The 21041-nt window shown below is 39.1% G+C and overlaps 1 protein-coding gene across 4 annotated transcripts in view; it reads right to left on the minus strand.

The window, feature by feature from the left end:
- The window catches only part of LOC126257353 (protein UBASH3A homolog), a 229655-nt gene that overhangs the window by 36928 nt on the left and 171686 nt on the right, over positions 1–21041 (minus strand). For all 4 annotated transcript variants that reach the window (XM_049955559.1, XM_049955558.1, XM_049955557.1 and 1 more), the window contains one exon: positions 19702–19837. In XM_049955559.1, the coding sequence (XP_049811516.1) occupies positions 19702–19837 (136 nt within the window). The remainder of the gene's footprint in view (positions 1–19701; positions 19838–21041) is intronic.

The raw sequence follows: 21041 nt of genomic DNA on the forward strand, positions 1-21041 counted from the left end.
TGACACAGCTAACACCATACTTCCAAATAGCCAGAAGTGAGAGAGGGTACTGCTCGTACACGACTCAACTGCGCATGTCTGTGATCTCATTGGCAACTGCTCAAATGAACTTAATGTCAACAGTTATGACGTCATGCTCATCGGAAGCAGTTTGTTGTTATGAAATATTGCATACTCTTCATCCTAAGGTCTTTGCACATTTTGCTGTTTCCCAATTTTCCCGGGGTGTATACACCATGTTACAGGCATTACCACATAAATAAAAATTTTCTACACTCCAGAAAAAATTCAGGTCTGAAAGAGTTAAAATTAATTGCAAAACATGTACTGAACAAACAGGGAAGTAAAAGGCCTGATAAAAACGTGTTAAAATAAATAAAGTTTTATTCTAGTGAATGAATTTAGACTGAAATAAACACCTGTACTGTTATCTGTATCAAATGTCACATGTAGAATTATGTCATAAAATGGTAGCCAATTGAAACAAATGTTAATCTTCTCAGGATTTTGAATGGACAGGAATACCAACACAAACAAATAAAGGTAGAAAGCATAAAAGTTGGAGACTTACAAACTGCCTATAGTTCTAGAATAAATTTCCAATAATGTGAATGAATTCAAAAAGTTTAGACAGTTGTATCAAACATTAATATGTGAAGGTTATCAACTGATGTGAGAACCTGTGGCAAGAGAGGAAAAAAACTGCATTAACATAACACCACTACTCATTTCTCACATTAAATCTAAAAAACTAAAGATAGAACACGCACACACTAACGTGCGTAACAGACGAGAATGAGGTTCTTTGCCAAGTGAATAAATATTTTAGGGATAATTATATGATAACTGGTACATGCCATTATTTATTACTTTTATTTTGTGAATTCTTCTAATACCAGATTTCAAAATTGGGAGGCTATTAGAAGTAATATCAAAGATATGACATAAACATAATACTGTTATGCATAGGTTGTTGATTTGAAAGTTTCTAAGATTTAGCTCTGTGGGCAGTTAAAAGATAAACACTTTTGGTTTCAGCCACAGTATTGTGAAACATAAATTACTGGATAATTTATGTTTCACAATAACATATATTTTGTATATAAAATCAAAAACTTTTGATTTTATATACATGTTAATACAAGCTGTGCTCCATTATTTAGTGTTAATCACACAACAAAAAATTACCAACTGACACAGTAGCACATTGTTGAAATTGGTTGTAACAAATACTCTAACAAGACACTATAATTCAAATAAATTGTGATATCATTAAGTAAATATAAGCAAGCAGTTATTGATTTGTGGATACAACGAAATTTGAACCGTACATGGTTTCTGTCAAAAAAACTGTAATTGCCAGCATTTTAAACCTACAACAGACAATATTACAACCAAACATTCATTTTCTGAGCATGATGCTACAGCACAAAATTTGCTAGATACGTTATAGTTGCAAGCCTCACAGATGTGTCAGAGAGTACAACTTTCATCATGCCAGAAATGGGGCACCAGCCACCCCAATAAAGAGGCGATCAATCTTACAACACTTTACCTTATGACTACAAGACTGTTGTTGCTGTAACATATTCGATGGAAAGGTTTTACCTGTCTTAATGCTCACTCATCAATGAAGACTTTTTACATGCACCTATTATCTCAGATGTACCTGTGGTCTAGGGGTAGCCGGCACGGTAGCTCAGCGTGTTCGGTCAGAGGGTTAGCTGCCCTCTCTAATAAAAAAACTGAGTTAATCGATCAACAACGAACTTAAACAGGTGTCGTACGACGTCCGCCCCGAGCAGATGCAACGAACGAAATCGAACAAAATGAGATAAAAAAAAAAAGGGTAGCATCTTTGTTTAGTAATCAAAACATTCTTGGTGCCAAGTTCGAAACCCGCCACCCCCTAAATTTTTTATTAATAATCAGCATTGGTGGGCAAAGACTTCCAGCATAAGAAGTCACTCTCTTTCTGCCAACGGCCTTATCAAAGAGGGTGGAGGAGCAGACAGAGGGTCAGGTTACCCTCTTGTCCTTGGGGTGGAAACTGTCCCTAAAGGCAGAAGAATCAGCCATGATCAACAGTATGAGTGTGCAGAAGGCAATGGAAACCACAGCATTAAAGACACATAAGATGTATCCACAGGACATGTGGCCCATAAATGAAAAAGTGTCATAATGGTCTCTCCATTGGCAAAAGATTCTGGAATAGTCCCCCATTCAAGTCTCTGGGAGGGGACTGCTAAGGGGGAGGTGACCACGAGAAAAAGGTTGGATAACCAACAAAAGAAGAATGTTCTACGAGTCAGAGCAAGGAATGTCAGAAGCTTGAACATGTTAGGGAAGCTAGAAAATCTGAAAAGGGAAATGCAAAGGCTCAATCTAGAAATAATAGGTGTAGTGAAGTGAAATGGAAAGAAGACAAGGATTTCTGGTCAGATGAATATAGAATAACAGCATAAAATAGTATAACTGGAGTAGGATTCATTACGAATAGGAAGGTAGGGCAGAGAGTGTTTTACTGTGAACAGTTCAGTGATAGGGTTGTTCTTATCAGAATCGACAGCGAACCAACATTGACAATGATAGTCCAGGTATAAATGCCGACATCACAAGCTGAAGATGAAGAGATGGAGAAAGTATATGAGTATATTTAAAGGGCAATACAGTGTGTAAAGGAGGAAGAAAATCTGATAGTCATGGAGGACTGGAATGCAGTTGCAGGGGAAGGAACAGAAGAAAATGTTACAGAAGAGTATGGGCTTGGGACAAAGAATGGGATAGGAGAAAGACTAATTGAGTTCTGTAATAGATTTCAGCTAGTAACAGTGAATACTTTGTTCAAAAATCCCAAGAGGAGGAGGTATACTTGGAAAAGACTGGATGATAAAGGAAGATTTCAATAAGATTACATAATGGCCAGGCAGAGATTCTGAAATCAGATACTGGTTCATAAGGCATACCTAGGAGTGGATACAGACTCAGATGACAATGTGGTAGTGATGAAGAGTTGGTTGAAGTCTAGGAGATTAGTCAGGAAGAATCAATATGCAAAGAAGTGGCATACGGAAGTACTAAGGAATGACGAGATTTGCTTGAAGTTCTCCAATGTTATAGACACAGCAGTAAGGAATAGCCCAGTAGGCAGCACAGTTGAAGAAGATGGACATATCTAAAAAGGGAAATCACAAGGTGGAAAGAAAAACATAGATACAAAGAAGATAACTTCGAAGAAACCATGGGTAACACAAGAAATAATTCAGTTGATCGATGAAAGAAGAAAGTGCAAAAATATTCAGAGAAATTCAGGAATACAGAAATACAAGTCACTGAGGAATGAAATAAACAAGAAGTGCAGGGAAGCTAAGACAAAATAGCTGCATGAAAAATGTGAAGAAATTGAAAAAGAAATGATTGTCGAAGGACTGACTCATCATACAGGAAAGTCAAAATAACCTTCGGTGAAATTAAAAGTGAGAGTGATAACATTAAGAGTGCAACGGGGATTCCACTGTTAAATGAGAGAGCAGATAGGTGGAAAGAGTACACTGAAGGCCTCTGTGAGGGAGAAGATTTGTCTGATGTGATAGAAGAAGAAAGAGGTGTCGATTAAGAAGAGATAGGGGATCCAGTATTAGAATGAGAATTTAAGAGAGCTTTGGAGGACTTGAATTAAACAAGGCTGAGGGGATGGATAACATTCTATCAGAATTTCTAAATCATTGGGGGAAGTTGCAACACAATGACTATTCACATTGCTGTGTAGAGTGTATGCATCTGGTGACATACCATATGACATTTGGAAAAATGTCATCCACACAATTCTGAAGTCTGCAAGAGCTGAGAAGTGCAAGAATTATCGCACAATCAGCTTAATAGTTCATACATCCAAGTTGCTGCCAAGAATAATATACAGATGAATGGAAAAGAAAATTGAGGATGTGTTAGATGACGATCAGTTTGGCTTTAGGAAAGGTAAAGGCACCAGAGAGGCAATTCTGACATTGCAGTTGATAATGGAAGAATGACTAAAGAAAAAGCGAGACATGTTCATAGGAACTGTCGACCTGGAGAAAGCATTAGACAATGTAAAATGGTGTAAGATGTTCGAAATTCTGAGAAAAATAGGGATGAGCTGTAGGGAGAGATGGTTAATATAAAACATGTACAAGAGCCAACAGGGAATAATAAGAGTGGATGACCGAAAACGAAGTGCTCAAATTAGAAAAGGTGTAAGACAGGGGTGTAGTCTTTTGCCCCTACTCTTCAATCTGTACAATGATGGAAATAAAGGAAAGGTTCAGGAGTGGAATTAAAATTCAAGGTGAAAGGATATCAATGATACAATTCACTGATAACACTAGATATCCTGAGTGAAAGTGAAGAAGAATTACATGGAAAGCATGGAGTGGAAAGAATAGTCCAATGACTGCAGAATATGGATTGAGAGTAAATCAAGGAAAGATAAAGGTAATGAGAAGTAGCAGAAATGAGAACAGCAAGAAAGTTAACATCAGGATTAATGGTCATGAAATAAATGAAATTAAGAAATTCTATTACCTAGCCAGCAAAATAACCACTGTTGGACAGAGCAAGGAGGACATCAAAAGCAGACTAGCACTGGCAAAAAGAGGCATTCCCGGCCAAGAGAAGTTTACTAGTATCAAACATTGGCCTTAATTTGAGGAAGAAATTTCTGAGAATGTACATTTAGAGCACAGCATTGTATAGTAGTGAAACATGGACTGTGGGGAAACTGGAACAGAAGAGAATCGAAGCATTTGAGATGTGGTGCTACAGATAAATGTTGAAAATTAGCTGGACTGAATAAGATATGGAATGAGGAGGTTCTGCACAGAATCGGAGAGGAAAGGAACATGTGGAAAACACTGAAAGGGGGAGGGGACAGGATGATAGGACATCTATTAATCCCTCAGGGAATGACTTCCATGGTACTAGAGGGATGCAGAGATTGGAATACACCAAGAAAATAATTGAGGACGTAGGTTGCAAGTGCTACTCTGAGATAAAGAGGTTGGCACAGGAGAGGAATTCGTGATGGGCCACATCAAACCAGCCAGAAGACTGATGACTTAAAAAAAGAAAACACAGTGCTGAATATCCTAAAACCAAACAACAATAGCTTGCACCATCATATACTTGACTCACACAAACAGCTTGTGTCTATGTATCAGCACTTTTTGAACTAGCCAAAGAATTCCATATTTGTTTAGGGTCACTGACTGGATTGCTTACTAGCTTCAATAATGCTCATACTGTCAATGGACTGGCTACAACAATGACTACTGTAAATAATATTTGGAACAGTTGTCTTTATGTTATGATGACCCAGCAATCTTGCAGACTGTGTGTAAATTGTTTGGTTTACAATATATGATGTCTGGCAGGCCTATAAGAAATATAATGCTTTGCAAATAAATGCAATAGCATGTATAGACAGGCAACATTAAACTGTGTGTGTGTGTGTGTGTGTGTGTGTGTGTGTGTGTTGGGGCTTACGGGCGCTCAATGTCGAGGTCATCAGCACCCTGACACACATTAAAAGAAACGAATCTGGACAGACTTAGCAAAACCGAAGCACACACGCAAAGAAAGCAGGAAAAGAAGGAAAATGCTGTATAAGAAAGTAAAATGTAAGGAAAACGAAAATGAAGCAGCAAGAATGCCACAGGAAATTGTCATTGGCTGGCCACTGACATAAAATATGGGTGAACTTGTCACAGAGTGAGCAAATAAAGACCCTCTCCCTAAAATCTTTGTTAAAACATTTGACAAGTCACAGAACTTTAAAACTTTAGCCACATTCGTTCGAGTGTTTCCTAAAAGAGATGGCAGGTCCGCCGGCAAGTCAGCCACGGACCCCTGGTCAGAAAATAAAAAGAAATCCAATAAAATGTGGCACACAGTGACCTGGACGCCCAAGTACCACACATTGGAGGATGTGGATGGATATGGTGTTATGGGTGCTCAACCACATTGGAGGGTCCTCTCGCTGGAGCAGGAGCTACGTGAAACTGTTCCTATGAAAATTTCAATGCACAGCCTTTACAAAAACTTTGGTATTGCTGGGGTTTTCAAATAGTCTTTTCTGGATACACAGGGTGTATTTGGGGACATGACACAACCATCATTCAAACCAAAAAAAGTCTAGTAAACATTGGCTCTAAAATGCGCAACTACAGAGCTATGAGTGCCTGTTCAGTAGGAGATATGTGTACAGATTAGTGAAGATGAACAAGTGCTCATAGCTTTAAAGATGTGTATTTTAGAGCCATTTTTACTAGAGATTTTGCTTTGATTGACTGTTCCTGTGATATCCTACAATTTTGACCATTCTTCCTGTGACACCTTCTATGTTAAAGTAAGCATAAATTGTAAATGTATGCCATGGGCCAAGTTCTGGTGTATGTTTCCAAATAAGCCACCAATTGTAACCAGCGATGCTATCCTTAGCAAGCGGGAGCCACTTGTATTGTGAATGATGATAAATGAAGTTGGCGCAAAGGGCAACAAATATTCAACTCTATCTTTGCTGCACTGAGTGAAGAGACTATTGGTGACAGCCTTGAAAGGTGCCATTAGGTAGCAACTTGAGAACCACTGACAGTTAGGATGCTTAGTGATGGTGCTAGTGCTGGTTGAAAATAGTTGGACATCAATCCATTTTACAGCTCTGAGGTGTGTTGGGCAGCTGAATCAACCTTTAGGAATCACAGTGGACACCAGCTCGAACCTGGTCAATGTCCCAGTATTTCTTGTGGATGGAGGAAACATATCTGGCTCTGATGGCTTGCCTCATTTTTTACAACCATGATGATGTCCTACAGGTGGATCTCCCTTCAAAGAAACCATGGTGCATTGTAAATGGACTAGGCATGTTTGTATTGCGAAATGTCGTATCATATACTTGAACCACTGACTTGATATTGCAGTCTGGCATACAGACAAGACATTGTGTGTGTGGTGCTCAGTAAGTCATCCCCCCTTGAGTCCAGTATTAAATGCCTGATGAAACTGAGGAATGTTGACTTCTCAATCGTCATCTTCTGAGCTTAGGAGGAGAACACCATTGAAAAGTGAGAGCCATTACTTAAGTTAAAAATAAGCATGGAGGCCACAACTGGCTGAGGCTGGAAGCCACATGAACAAATCCTCCCAAATGAAATTTACCATAGATGGCAGTGTGACATCTTGCCATGTAGCATGATAACTTTTATCACATTAACAGGAAAGTTTCTATTGGGTTTGTATCACCATATTATGCAGGAGTAACAGTCTCTTCTACTCAGCAAAGGTCATGTTGGGCTCTATAGGAAACTATGACAGTGCATCCACATCACTTCAATTACTGATTGTGCTTAGGTGGATTTTGTAGTTATGGGAACTTGGAGAATCCTATGTTACTAGTTCTGAGTGGTCTTCACCAAGAGCTTCTGAGGGGGTACCCAAAACAAAACTGGAATAACACTGCTGTGGGCAGAGCTTATGTAGTATACATTTCTGCCAGTCACACTGTAATCTTTGGTCAATTTCATTTGGGAGGATTTGTTCATGTGGCTTCCAGCTTCAGCCAGTTGTGGCCTCCATGCTCATTTTTCACTTAAGTAATGGCTCTCACTTTACAATGGTGTTCTCCTTCTAAACTCAGAAGTGCAACTCATTGCTAGTACAGTGTCACCTGTGTTGTTGACCTGGCTTATTTTGTTCATCTGTAGTTTGTTTTTTCTTCTTCTTCTTCTTCTTCTTCTTCTTCTTTTTTTTTTGGCAAGTTTAAGCGAGTAACATGCAGCTGTGAGATTTTATTTTCTACTCAGTAAAAAAAGTTCCTGAAACTGTTTTATTGTTCATAACATCTTACCAATATGAAGCTATGGGAAAACCTCAAGTGTACGAGTTGTTTGCTCAATTTACAAATGGCGACCAATGACGAACCTCGTTCTGGATGTCAATCAACTGCCCGAATTGCCAAAAATATTGAAAAAAATCTGTATAGTCAAGCCAGTGGAAGACATCGTCACCCCTGCAAAAAAAGTCATCAAGTCAAATCAGACATCAAAACAATGCTGATTTGGTTCTCTGATGCCAAGGACATAGTTCATTCAGAGTTTGTTCTTCCAGGTCAGGACACCAATCAAACATTTTATTTGGCAGTTTGAAGACAATTGTGCAACAATGTTCACCGAAAAAGACCCAATATGTGGCAGATAGGAGACTGGCTTTTCCACCATGACAACACAACTGCACAGACAGCCATCTAGTTTTTTTACTAAAAATGGCATGGTTCCACTGCCCCATGCACTTTACTCGCCTGACCTGGCTCCATGTGACTTTTTCTTATTTCCATGCATGAAAAGGGTATGAAGAGACACTGATTTGAAGGGAAAAAAGAGGGGGGGGGGGGGAGAGGAGAAGAAGAGTGGGAGAAGCTGTCAGCTATTTCTAAAGATGACTACAAAAAACATTTTGAGCAGTGGAAACACTGGTGGGACAAATGTATTAGTTGTAATGGAAAGTATTTTGAAGGGGAAAAGGTTGTTTTGTAAATAATTTGAGAATATACAGCTTTTGAAAAATAATTCCTTTTTTGGATACCTTATTGTACAGTGTGACCCAAATAATGCTATGAGGTGTGTGATTTGCTATCAGATGAACAGGGGTCCATATAAATACGTGTGGGGGAACATCTTGGTTAAATGCATGCTGGCCAACATTCTTTCTTGACTACTGTGTAATTTTGCTTGAGGTGCAGGAAGAGTTTTGAATACAAAAACAGCTGAGCATACTGTAGCATCATGATGGTCCCAATACCATATTAAATCAAGTGAAAACTAAAATGAACAGTTCCACCAGGGCATAATTGGCTAGACATGAGGCTGCACTGCATGCAACAAACTTATCTGTGAGGAGGGACACTTTTTTACAAAGTTAATTTTGAAGGACATGATGATTTCCTGTTTCTAGAAATTTTTGGAAAAATAATAGTTTACACATACCTTTAGTGTCACATAATTAAGAAATAAGTTTCAGTCAAAAATGGGCAATCCTCAGGTATAATGTAACATCTTTAATCAAATACATGACAAATCTTAGCTATTAACAAGCTTTGTGATACAAACCAATGAGTTAAATCCAACTGTAACACTGGAGTACACACAGTACACAATCGGTAACATGACAAAGCACATGATACGACTCCGCCATATGCTTTGTCACATTACCTACAGTGTGCTGCATGTATTCCAGTATTATAGCTGGGTTTAACATATTGGTTATGGCATGATGCTTGTTAATAGTTATAATATGCCATGCTTCTGATTAGTGATGACACAATGTACCTGAGGATGTACCCCTTTCTGATCGAAACTGGCTATTTCATAAAGTGACAAAACAGCCGTTGTCCAAAAACAAAAATTTAGAAGGTGTATGATAATATTCTACTTTGGTAATATGTTTTGTATAATAACTGATCTTCCCCAGAAGAGAATGTAATCCGTTACAGTTACAGAGACTGTATATTCTATCAATTGCCCCCAGGTGATGTTCAGCAGAAAGAGTTTCTTAGCTATGAAGGATGTCCCTCTCAGAAACCATGGAACTTGAGGTGGAGCACCTTGCGAGCCTCAATGGTACAGGCAGCAGTACTGTATATATAATCACAATGGAGGAAATCTGTGGAGAAAACATATGCTTCCTCAAGAAAGCCCCGATCTTTCCAGCAGCTGCAGGGGCAACATTTTGGATACTGACTAATCTAGCTTTCTAACATTAGCCATCACATGGCCTTGCCGTTCTGATACCGATAATGGATGAAAGCAAGAGGAAATTGCAGCTGTTATTTTTCTGAGGGCATGCAGCTCTACTGCATGGTTAAACAATAATGACACCATCTTGGGTAAAATGTTGTGGAAGTAAAACAGTCCTTCATTCAGATCTCCAGGCAAGGACTACACAGAAGGACATCATCATCAGAAAAAACTGGCATTCTACATGCTGGAGCAAGGAATGTTAGATCCCTTAATCAGGTAGGTAAACAATAGAATTTGAAAATGAAAATGGTCACGTTGAAATTAGATATAGTGGGAAATAGTATAGCGTGATGGCTGGAAGAACAAAACTTCTAATCAGATGACTAAAGGGTTAGAAACACTAAATCAAATATAGGTAATACAGGAATAGGTGTAATAAGAATAAGAAACTACAAATACAATACAAGACTAATGGATAGCTTTGAGATATGAAATACTGAAGGCATTAGAGGATAGTGTAGGTAAAAAGACAATGCCTAGCAAATGTCCTTGGATAACACAGGAGACACTGAATTTAATTGAGCAAAGGAAAAAATATAAAAATGCACCAAATGAAGCAAAAGGGGATATAAGTGTCTAAAAAACAAAGTTGACACGAAATGCAAAATCGCTAAGCTGGAACAGCTAGAGGGTGGACACACAGCTCTAGAAGCATGAATGACTAGTGGAAGATAGATAATGTCTATAGGAAAATTAAAGAAGCCTTTGGGGAAAGAGAAGCAGCTGTGTGAATATCAAGAGCTCATATGGGAAACTGGTACTAAGCAAAGATGGAAAAGCTGAAAGGTGAAAGAAATTTATATAGTGTCTATACAGGGAAACAAAGATGAGGACTGTATTATACAAAACAAAGATTAGGACTGTATTATACAAACAGAAAAGGAAGTAGGTAAAGAAGAGATAGGAGATATGATAGTGTGAGAAGTATTTGACAAAGCACTTGTAAGGTGGCAGATATTTGCACCTTACATGACATTTATTCAGAAAATAATATATGACAAATACCACACGGACAGAGATAGCCATTTGACAGAATTATACTAGTATCAACATATCAAGGTTAATACTGGTACATAAGATTTTAGAACCATGCGTATTATCATTGGGAAGGTGGTTTGGATGGACACAGGAAAGAGTTGTTTGTCATGTCGAACAAGCAAGGTGGCCGGCAGCTGGCCGGTGCTTCACACGGCGGCTGCTTTGTCAGTTGTGAGGCACTTGTGACCACAGGTGCCCAAGACCTCACAGGTGGAAGAAGAGAGAGAGAGAGAGAGAGAGCGCATACGTGTGAGACAGAGAGAGACTGTTTCCTGCCGTTGCAGCTAATGGGATATAAATACGGCATGCCCATGAAAGGTGGGAGATCTGCACAAAATTTTAGAGTTCTGATTGGCCGAAAAGCATTGGGATACATGTGAGAGGAGCGGCAAAGTTTGGCGGCAACAAGAACCACGCAAAAATTCAGAGTTCTGATTGGCCAAAAAACACATATGGATACATGTGCGAGGAACAGCAAAGTTTGGCAGCAACATGATGGGGACTCTGGTGTCGGCGGTGGTGCTAGGTGGACGCTGAGGGTCAGCTCCGCAAGAGCTCTCACAGGGGAAAGGCGACATCAGGCTGGTGCCTGGGACGACTGTCATAAGCTACGTGCTGAATTATGGTGATATTAGAGCAAACAGTTGGCAAAGTAGAGCATTGTAATTGAAATTGCGTATGTGTTCCACTAGCTCTTTGCTTGAGCTCTCTGATTCTGTGTCCGTCTAGGTGGAACTTCAGTAAAACCACTTGCGTGGCCAGTATTAACCTATGTAAGTTAGGGAAAGGGATGATTAGGGATACAGTCTCCATTGTGCCAATGGTAGGATAGTTAGTTTAGAGAATTAATTTGATTGTAATGTTTTAGGTTAGAAATATTGCTCATCCTGTTTTTAATGAATAAATGTAAGATTTAATAACAGACCATAATCGAAGCATTATCATTTCTGTAGGTAGCAAACTACTGATAGAACAAGAGCTTTATTAATAAAATAAATTATCATATTAATTTGATGCAAACAATACTGGGGGTATATTCCCACATTTAAACAGAGCTGAGGTCAGATAGCAGTAATGAAACAAGATGTTTCTTAATCATTATATCCCTATACGTTGCACACTGAAGGACCTAAGTTAAAAGAAGGCCCCTGGAATAAGGTGACATTCCCTCAGAACTACTTATATCATTGGGAGAGCCAGCAATGACAAAACTATTTCACCTATTGTGTAAGTTATATGAGACAAGCAAACTACCCCCAGACTTGAGGAAGAATTCAACAATTCCAATTCTAAAGAAGGCACATGCCAACAGTTGTTATTACTGGACTATGAGTTTAATAAGCCATTGTTGCAAAATACCAACATGAATTATTTACAGAATAATGGAAAAAAAGGTTGAAGCCAACAGTGGGGAAGATAAGCTTGAGTTCTGGAGAAATTCAGGGACATGTAAGGCAATACCGACTCTACAACTTATCTTAGAAGATAGGTTAGAGAAAAGCAAATCTAAATTTATAGCATTTATAGATTTAGAGAAAGTTTTTGACAATGTTGCCTGAAACACTCTCTTTGAAATTCTGGAGGTAGGAGGGATAAAATACAAGGAGCAAAACATTATTTACAACTTGAACAGAAACAGGACTGCAGTTATAAGAGTCAATGGATCTGAAAAAGAAGCAGTAGTTGAGGAGGTGTGACAAACCAAGCTGGGATCTATTTACTTCCTCTCTTGTTTTGCCATCTGCCTCATTAAATTCATTCTTTTTTTCATTTTTGACTAATTACCATTAACATACATGAGTATAATCTGCATTTTCATAAATGAGAAATGTTGACCCTTAGTCTTAAGATCCAATTTTGTGCTTAGATTTGTGTATGTCATCAATTTCCTAATTTATTTTGACTATTCCTAGGTAATATCTTTTGTTGTGGGGTGAAATCAGCAGTTTTTTCGTGACTTAGATGCCTTTTGGAAGAGGAAGTACTAAGATTCTTAAAGTATTTATTTGGCTCCATTTGAAAACATATTAGCAAAGCCAGCCCTTAATTAATTCGGCTTGCGTAGGCAAAATATCTTTGACCTTGGTCTATAAGCTGCTTCTAGTCCAAGTGGCACATTGATGCAACTGCTCAGTTGTGAGTTTTGCTGTAATAAGTTAACACGTGTTTGTGTCTCTCATCAAGAAAATGGAAGCGTATAATATTGCGCAATGGTATGCCATTTAAATGGAATCATATAATATTGCACAACGGTATGCCATTTATTTTAGCATTAAATGGGGGTGAAAACGTGACAACAACTTACAGTAAGCTTCAGCAGGCTTTTGGAGAGGAGGTTATGTCAAGAGCTCAAGTTTTTTGTTCGCATAAAATGTTTAGTGAAGGCAGAACGAATGTTGAAGATGAAGACCACAGTGGACAACCATCAACCTCACGGACAGATGTCAGCTTGGCCAGGGTGCATGAACTCGTACGATATGATCGAAGATTATCCATGAAAATGATTGCAGAAGAACTGAACATCAATCGAGAAACGGTTCATCTAATAATAACTGAAGATCTTGGCTGTGCAAAAATTGTCTCCAAAAATCTTGCACCACAACAGCTGTTAGAGCAACCTTATTCACCAGATATCACTCAGTGCGACTTTTTTCTATTTCCAGAGTCAAAACAGCGGTCAAGGGACACCATTTTCAAACAACACAAGATGTCCAAAACGCTGTGACGAGGGTCTTGGAGGATATTACAGAAGATGAGTTCCAGGAATGTTACCATCAATGACAGATGCACTGGAAAAAGTGTGTGCAATCAGAAGGGAACTACTTTGTAGGAGACAACACTAAACTTGACTAAAACGGTACGCAATATTTTTTTCACATCAGTCTCATTACTTTATTGTAGCGCCTCATATATCTGTTAATTTAATTATTTAAACAAATAATTCAGCCTAACCTCTGGGGCAGAAGAAACTATTAGAAAGAAGGCATTTTTCAATGTATTCAGTTAATTGAATGAATTATGTTTTAATTGTAATTTCTGTAATTTAAACATCAAACAATGTATAGTATCAGTGCCTATTATTGTGAGGATATATAAAGGCTCAATTTTTGGTCCTGAGACAGTCAGTCCATGGCCAATTTTCAGACGAGAAGTCTGTATCAGTCAGCGCAACAAAATGCATTAACTTAACATTGGAATTAATGTAACACCAATAGGCTGTGTGTTAAAACAATGACAGTATCTGTTCAATTTATTTGAGGAATAGTGTCACATGCACCTTAATATTCTTCAAGAACTGTTTGGTTAGGTATTTACTGCTCAGAGATGTTCAGCAGCAAAGTATTGTAGCAGTGTGCTGATGTTTGCCTGCAACACATTAATGAGGCTTATCAGAAGTTAACCAATAGTGAACTGGCCATATAACTATGTAATATTGGTGGGGTTGTGAACAGCAAAAGTAAAGAACTGTGAAACGCAACTGTGCAACTGTCGGCTACATCATTTACAGTAGTCAGAGTTGAACATCCATCCCCCATTTTTCAGCCAGTATAACAATGCAGTGCGTCAACACCAAGGACTCTCAATGAAGAAGTAAAGCAGGCGAATGTCACAAAAGGAATGAGGCAGGAAAAGCTTTGAGTTCTGTCGACAGCACTGTAATTCTATTCAAAGGTCCAAAAAACCAGATATACAGTTACACAAAGAAAAGTATATGTGTATTTGAAATATAGGGCTGCAGTAGAATCTTGGAGATTAGATGGGCAGATTGAGTATCTAATGAGGAGGACTGAGTCAAATTGGCAAAAAATAAAGTTTGTGGCATAACTTGACTAAAAGAAGGTATCATTGATTTGGTAATGGAAGGGGGTAGGGGTAAAATTTTGGAGGCCAAGGGCTGAATACAGTACGCAAGTTCAAATGAGCAAGTTCAAATGCGTGTAGGTTGCAGTACTTACGCAGAGCTGATGAGGCTTATATAGGATAGACTAGTGTGGAAAGCTGGAAAATCCAGTCCTCTGACTGAAGACGACAACAACAACAACAAGGATGTTCCCCATGTAGTAAAGTACCACCTTTAAGAATTTGAATTTGTTGTAGCCCTTAATCTTGTAGAGTTAGAAAGAGGCTGTGCAGTTTATTGAACTGCTGTTGTTTGTTACTCTACTTACAATAATAATGTCTGTACAGTTGACAAAAAATTAAAAACCATGAATCTTCATATTAGTTAATCCAGGTATAACTGGAAAATATTTGGGATGCTAGCTACAAATAATGTGTACTCCATGAGTATGACAAAATAAAAGAGTGCTATTATACATAAATAACAGCAATGTAAAACTTCAAAAAAGCTTTTGACAATGTTGACTGGAATTCTTTCTTTGAAATTCTGAAGTTATCCAGGGGTCAAACCAAGGGAGCAAAATGAAATCTACAACTTGAACAGAAACCAGATTGCAGTTAGTAGTATTGAAGGACACTAAAAGGAAGTGATAGTTGAGAAGGAGGTGAGAAAGGGTTAATACACTAACTACCATGTCACTTAATCTGTACATAGAACAAACAGTAAAGGACAACAAGAAGGAATTTGGATTACACAATAACTCTGGCAGAGACAGCACTTGCTTGGAAGAGCAGTTAAATGGGCAGAATAGCATCCTGGAAAGAGATTGTAAGATCAACATCAACCACAGTAAAATTAGGCTAATGTGGTGTACTAAAATTAAATCAGGTGAAACTGACAGATCAGAATCAGACACAAAAAGTATTAAATAAGCTTTGCCATTTGGGTATCAAAATAACTTGTGCAGAGAATTATGTTAACATCTAATATAAATACATGTATTAGGGAATCTTTTCTGAAAATAGCTGTCTGGACTACAGTGACATATGATGTGAAATGTAGATGATAGAAAGTACAAACAAGAACAGGCTAGAAGCTTTTGTAATGTGCTGTAGAAGAATTCTGAACGAGCAACTAATGAGAATGTACTGGAGAAAAGAGCTTTATGGTACAAATGACTAAATGGACAAATGGGTTGGTGACACAGCCTGAGGCATCAAGTAATAGAAGTAATAGTCAGTTTAGTAATGGGTGCAGCAGGGGGGGGGGGGGGGATAAAAATTTTTGGAGGGAGGCCAAGGCTGGACGACAGCAAGAAAGTTCAACTGGATGTAGGTTGCAGCAGTTATCCAAAGATGAGGGCTCTTACATAGGCTACACTAATGCAGAGGGCTGCATCAAACCAATCTTCACAAAAAAGGCCTGCAACAAAAACCAAGAAGTCTACATTTGAGAAGAAAGTGCCCCTGCAAGCTTTGCTAATAGTATTCACAGATGCAGTAGAACAACTGGTTTTCCATTTATTGTTGTTGTTGTTGTGGTCTTCAGTCCTGAGACCAGTTTGATGCAGCTCTCCATGCTACTCTATCCTGTGCAAGCTTATTCATCTCCCAGTACGTACTGCAGCCTACATCCTTCTGAATCTGCTTAGTGTATTCATCTCTTGGTCTCCCTCTACGATTTTTACACTCCACGCTGCCCTCCAATACTAAACTGGTGATCCCTTGATGCCTCAGAACATGTCCTACCAACCGATCCCTTCTTCTAGTCAAGTTGTGCCACAAACTCCTCTTCTCCCTAATCCTATTCAATACCTCCTCATTAGTTGTGTGATCTACCCATCTAATCTTCAGCATTCTTCTATAGCACCACATTTCGAAAACTTCTATTCTCTTCTTGTCCAAACTATTTATCGTCCATGTTGCACTTCCATTTTTTTCACTTTTCATTTATTATACCTTGAAAATAGTGACAGAGACTGAACATACAGTTCAGGTTCTTCATTACTATCAACTGACAAGAAGAATCATATTACTGTCTCTACTGGCTGTACCATCATTGGATTCATATTGATGGGTGCTGTGAAATTATTTTTCTAGTTTCTGGTTATGCATCAGAGTGAATATCTACCACAGCTTTTTAAGTGTTGTTGGGAATATGATCAGCTATTATACTGATACATTCTTTAACCATAAATCAAACTTCTGTAGAAGTGCCAAGTCCAAATATGTTTTTTGAAAAAGTTAGACATTATTATGAAAAGCATAGTTGCTACTCACCATACAGCAGAGATGTTGAGTCGCAGATGGGCACAACAAAAAAACTGTCAGAAAGTGAGCTTTTGGCCAACAAGTCCTTCATCAAAAATAGACAACATACACAGACACGTACACACGCAAAAACAACTCACACATACATGACCACAGTCTCTGACAGCTGAAGCCAGGAGTTAGACATTAATTTTAACGGTCATATAAAAATTGTAGAAGGGTCAGACCTGAATCCATTTTATACTGAAACTTCCTGGCAGATTAGACTGTGCGCCGGACCAGGACTGTGTGCCTAACCAGGACTCAAATCCAGAAACTTGCCTTTTTTTTGGGCTACGCTCTTACACTCTGCTGCAGTGTGAAAGATTCATTCCTGAAAGAATCCCCTAACTTAAAGCTAAGCTATTACTCTGTGATATCCTTTCTTCCATGAATGTAAAAGACTGCTAGATATGCAGGAGAACTTCTGTGAAGTTCAGAAGTCAGCAGAAAATTACTGACAGAAGTAAAGCTGAAGCTGTAAGGGCCAGTTCTGAGTCATCCTTGGATAGGTTGCGCTAGAAGAGCGTTCTCAACAAAATGCATTTTCAACTGCAGAGTGAGAGATTCATTCATATAAATTTTATGCCACTAACTTTTTTTTGTGGTTAGAAGGTGCGCCCACAGTGAGACATTTCAATACGATACTTTAACTGCAAGGGTGCTGTGAGCAGGAACAGGTTGTCTGGTGTATCTGCTACATGATGGTGGATCAAAGTAAGAGGACCTGATAAGTCTAGACAGCTGCTGTGCCCCCACCTCTGCTGTTCTGATAATTTCCGCACTTGGCTCGTACAAACCCAATGCCTTTCCTCTTTCATGTTCTTCAGTGACTCTTCCACTTCTAGTCACATTAGATCTTGATCCATTTACAGTTCAGTAGCATTCTTCTCTACATCTGCATCTTCCTCCACTGCTCCATCCATATTCAGCAAATTCTCAAAATATGCCCACCACCGTTCTTTCAGATCCTCCTCCTCCTTTACCTCATTTCCATCTTTACCACCCTTGTTTACATTCTCTGCCATTTCTCCTCTAGTATTCTTGATTATTCCATACAGTATTTTCTTATTTCCTTTACTAACTGTTCCATCACTGTGGTCCATTTTTCCATCCACTTTCTCTTTTCCTGTTCCACCTCTTATCTCATTTCATGTTCTTCCCATGCTTTAATATGCTTTATTGAAATATTAATCTAAATATCTTATTCTCCAATACTCCTTTTATTTCAGAATCCCACCAAGGTGGCACCAAGTAACTCTATTGCCATTTCTTGCACACAGCTCCCTCTGCTGCTTCTATCATTGTGCTCATAAGCTCCTCCACTCGTTTTCCATAGTTTGCAGCTCACCCAGAAGGATTTTGTTTCTTATTTTCCTCTGATAATGTTCCTTTAACTCCGCTTTTTTTTACGTTCCACACACTTATATGCCTTTCTTGGTTTTCTCCCCCTTTTCTCTCCTTTATTTCTCTGATGTTCATTACTAACAGGTGATGGTCACCATCTGATGCATCTGATGGCATTATCTACCTAACTGCTATGTTTCTCATCATTTCATCTGCTAATACATATAATCAACTACTGCTCTCTCTCTCTCTCTCTCTCTCTCTCTCTCTCTCTCTCACACACACACACACACACACACACACATATATATCAAACCCATGACGTTCCAACTTTAAATTCATTCTTTTTTCAAAAGTCCAATAATCTATCACCTTCACTGTCTCACCTTCCCCAGCCATCTATTCCAAGTATATTTTCATGCTTTACCAATAATTGTCCATCTTGTTTTCAAGACAGACAATTATTAATAAAGTTAAAAATATGATTGCTGACTCACACATAGGTAGACTTATGTCTTCAATTGATACATTTTTATGTCTGTGTCTCTCTCTACCAATATGTACATCACTATCTATCATTACAAGTGTGTTCTGCCCAGTCATCTGTGTCTGCAATTCTTCCACAAACTCCTCTTTTTTGCTCTAAATACACTACTTCTGGAAGGGAGGGGGGGGGGGTCATATACAAGTAATATTATCAATATTTTCCCCATCAATGATACTTTTGTCTTCATCATTCTCTCGTGTATTATAGTTAATTCCTCCTATAGTCAAACTCCGACAATTATACCCACTCCATTCCTGGTGCCACTGTCATTGTCTGTCCAGTAGTCTAAACCCGTTTCTCAATTTATGCCTTTCTTCATCTCTTCACCTTGTTTCTGCCACCCCTAACACATCCAATTTTCATCTTTCCATTGTCACCAAGTTTTTCCGATTCCCTTTCCCTTTCCAAGTACATACATTTATATTCCAAATCGTAACCTATGGCCACAGCATGGCACAAGAAATGTACTACAGTTAAAGGAACAAATTTTGTGGAAAACTAGGAAAGTAGAGAGCTATCATTAAATAATTTATGTATAACACATGGTATGATATGCCAAGTTACACAGAAATCACTAAAACAGGTGGGAATATATCTGGAACATGATCATTTACTTTACGAATCTCATTCTATTAATTCTATCAAAATCTATATACACATCTCAATCACTGATCCATAGTTCCACGACCAGTGACAACAAGAGAACATTGAGACATTACCATCATTTACATCAGCCAGCAATACTTTACTGTTTCATACTTTCAAACTCAAAATAAAAATATTACGTACCTTTTTCATCAAAACAGTATGGGATCCATGTTCCAAATGTAAAGTCAATTCTCTCCCCATGACGAACAATATACAGGTGGCGTGGTTCACTGTTAGTTACCTCAGAGGCTGCTTCTGACTCTGCACTTGTACAGACCTGTAAGTTTGCATGAAAAAATAACACTTGTGTATGGATTATAGATGTCTCTCGTAACACACTTACACAATTTCCTAACTGAATGTATAAATAAACAAATGCAGCAGAGTTGTGATTTTTCAAAACAGTATAAACGTAAAGAGTGTATTTCATTTAAGAGATGTATATTGAATTAATGTGTCCAAAACAGAGGAGGAAATGGAAGATAGTGGTTACCACAACTACAACCTCAGAAAACGTGACACATTATGTAAATGACAAATTTTAATTGTTGTTGTTGTTTTATTCATCTACAGATCTATTTTCCAAGTATATTGGACAAGTCTTGGTATTACAATTTAAGAAGAACAAAAATAAAGTAATTCACATATACAGATATTTACAGACTTACAGTTCTACACTCCTGGAAATGGAAAAAAGAACACATTGACACCGGTGTGTCAGACCCACCATACTTGCTCCGGACACTGCGAGAGGGCTGTATAAGCAATGATCACACGCACGGCACAGCGGACACACCAGGAACCGCGGTGTTGGCCGTCGAATGGCGCTAGCTGCGCAGCATTTGTGCACCGCCGCCGTCAGTGTCAGCCAGTTTGCCGTGGCATACGGAGCTCCATCGCAGTCTTTAACACTGGTAGCATGCCGCGACAGCGTGGACGTGAACCGTATGTGCAGTTGACGGACTTTGAGCGAGGGCATGTAGTGGGCATGCGGGAGGCCGGGTGGACGTACCGCCAAATTGCTCAACACGTGGGGCGTGAGGTCTCCACAGTACATCGACGTTGTCGCCAGTGGTCGGCGGAAGGTGCACGTGCCCGTCGACCTGGGACCGGACCGCAGCGACGCACGGATGCACGCCAAGACCGTAGGATCCTACGCAGTGCCGTAGGGGACCGCACCGCCACTTCCCAGCAAATTAGGGACACTGTTGCTCCTGGGGTATCGGCGAGGACCATTCGCAACCGTCTCCATGAAGCTGGGCTACGGTCCCGCACACCGTTAGGCCGTCTTCCGCTCACGCCCCAACATCGTGCAGCCCGCCTCCAGTGGTGTCGCAACAGGCGTGAATGGAGGGACGAATGGAGATGTGTCGTCTTCAGCGATGAGAGTCGCTTCTGCCTTGGTGCCAATGATGGTCGTATGCGTGTTTGGCGCCGTGCAGGTGAGCGCCACAATCAGGACTGCATACGACCGAGGCACA

The sequence above is a fragment of the Schistocerca nitens genome, chromosome 1 (assembly GCF_023898315.1).
Source record: "Schistocerca nitens isolate TAMUIC-IGC-003100 chromosome 1, iqSchNite1.1, whole genome shotgun sequence".
Classification (NCBI taxonomy): domain Eukaryota; kingdom Metazoa; phylum Arthropoda; class Insecta; order Orthoptera; family Acrididae; genus Schistocerca; species Schistocerca nitens.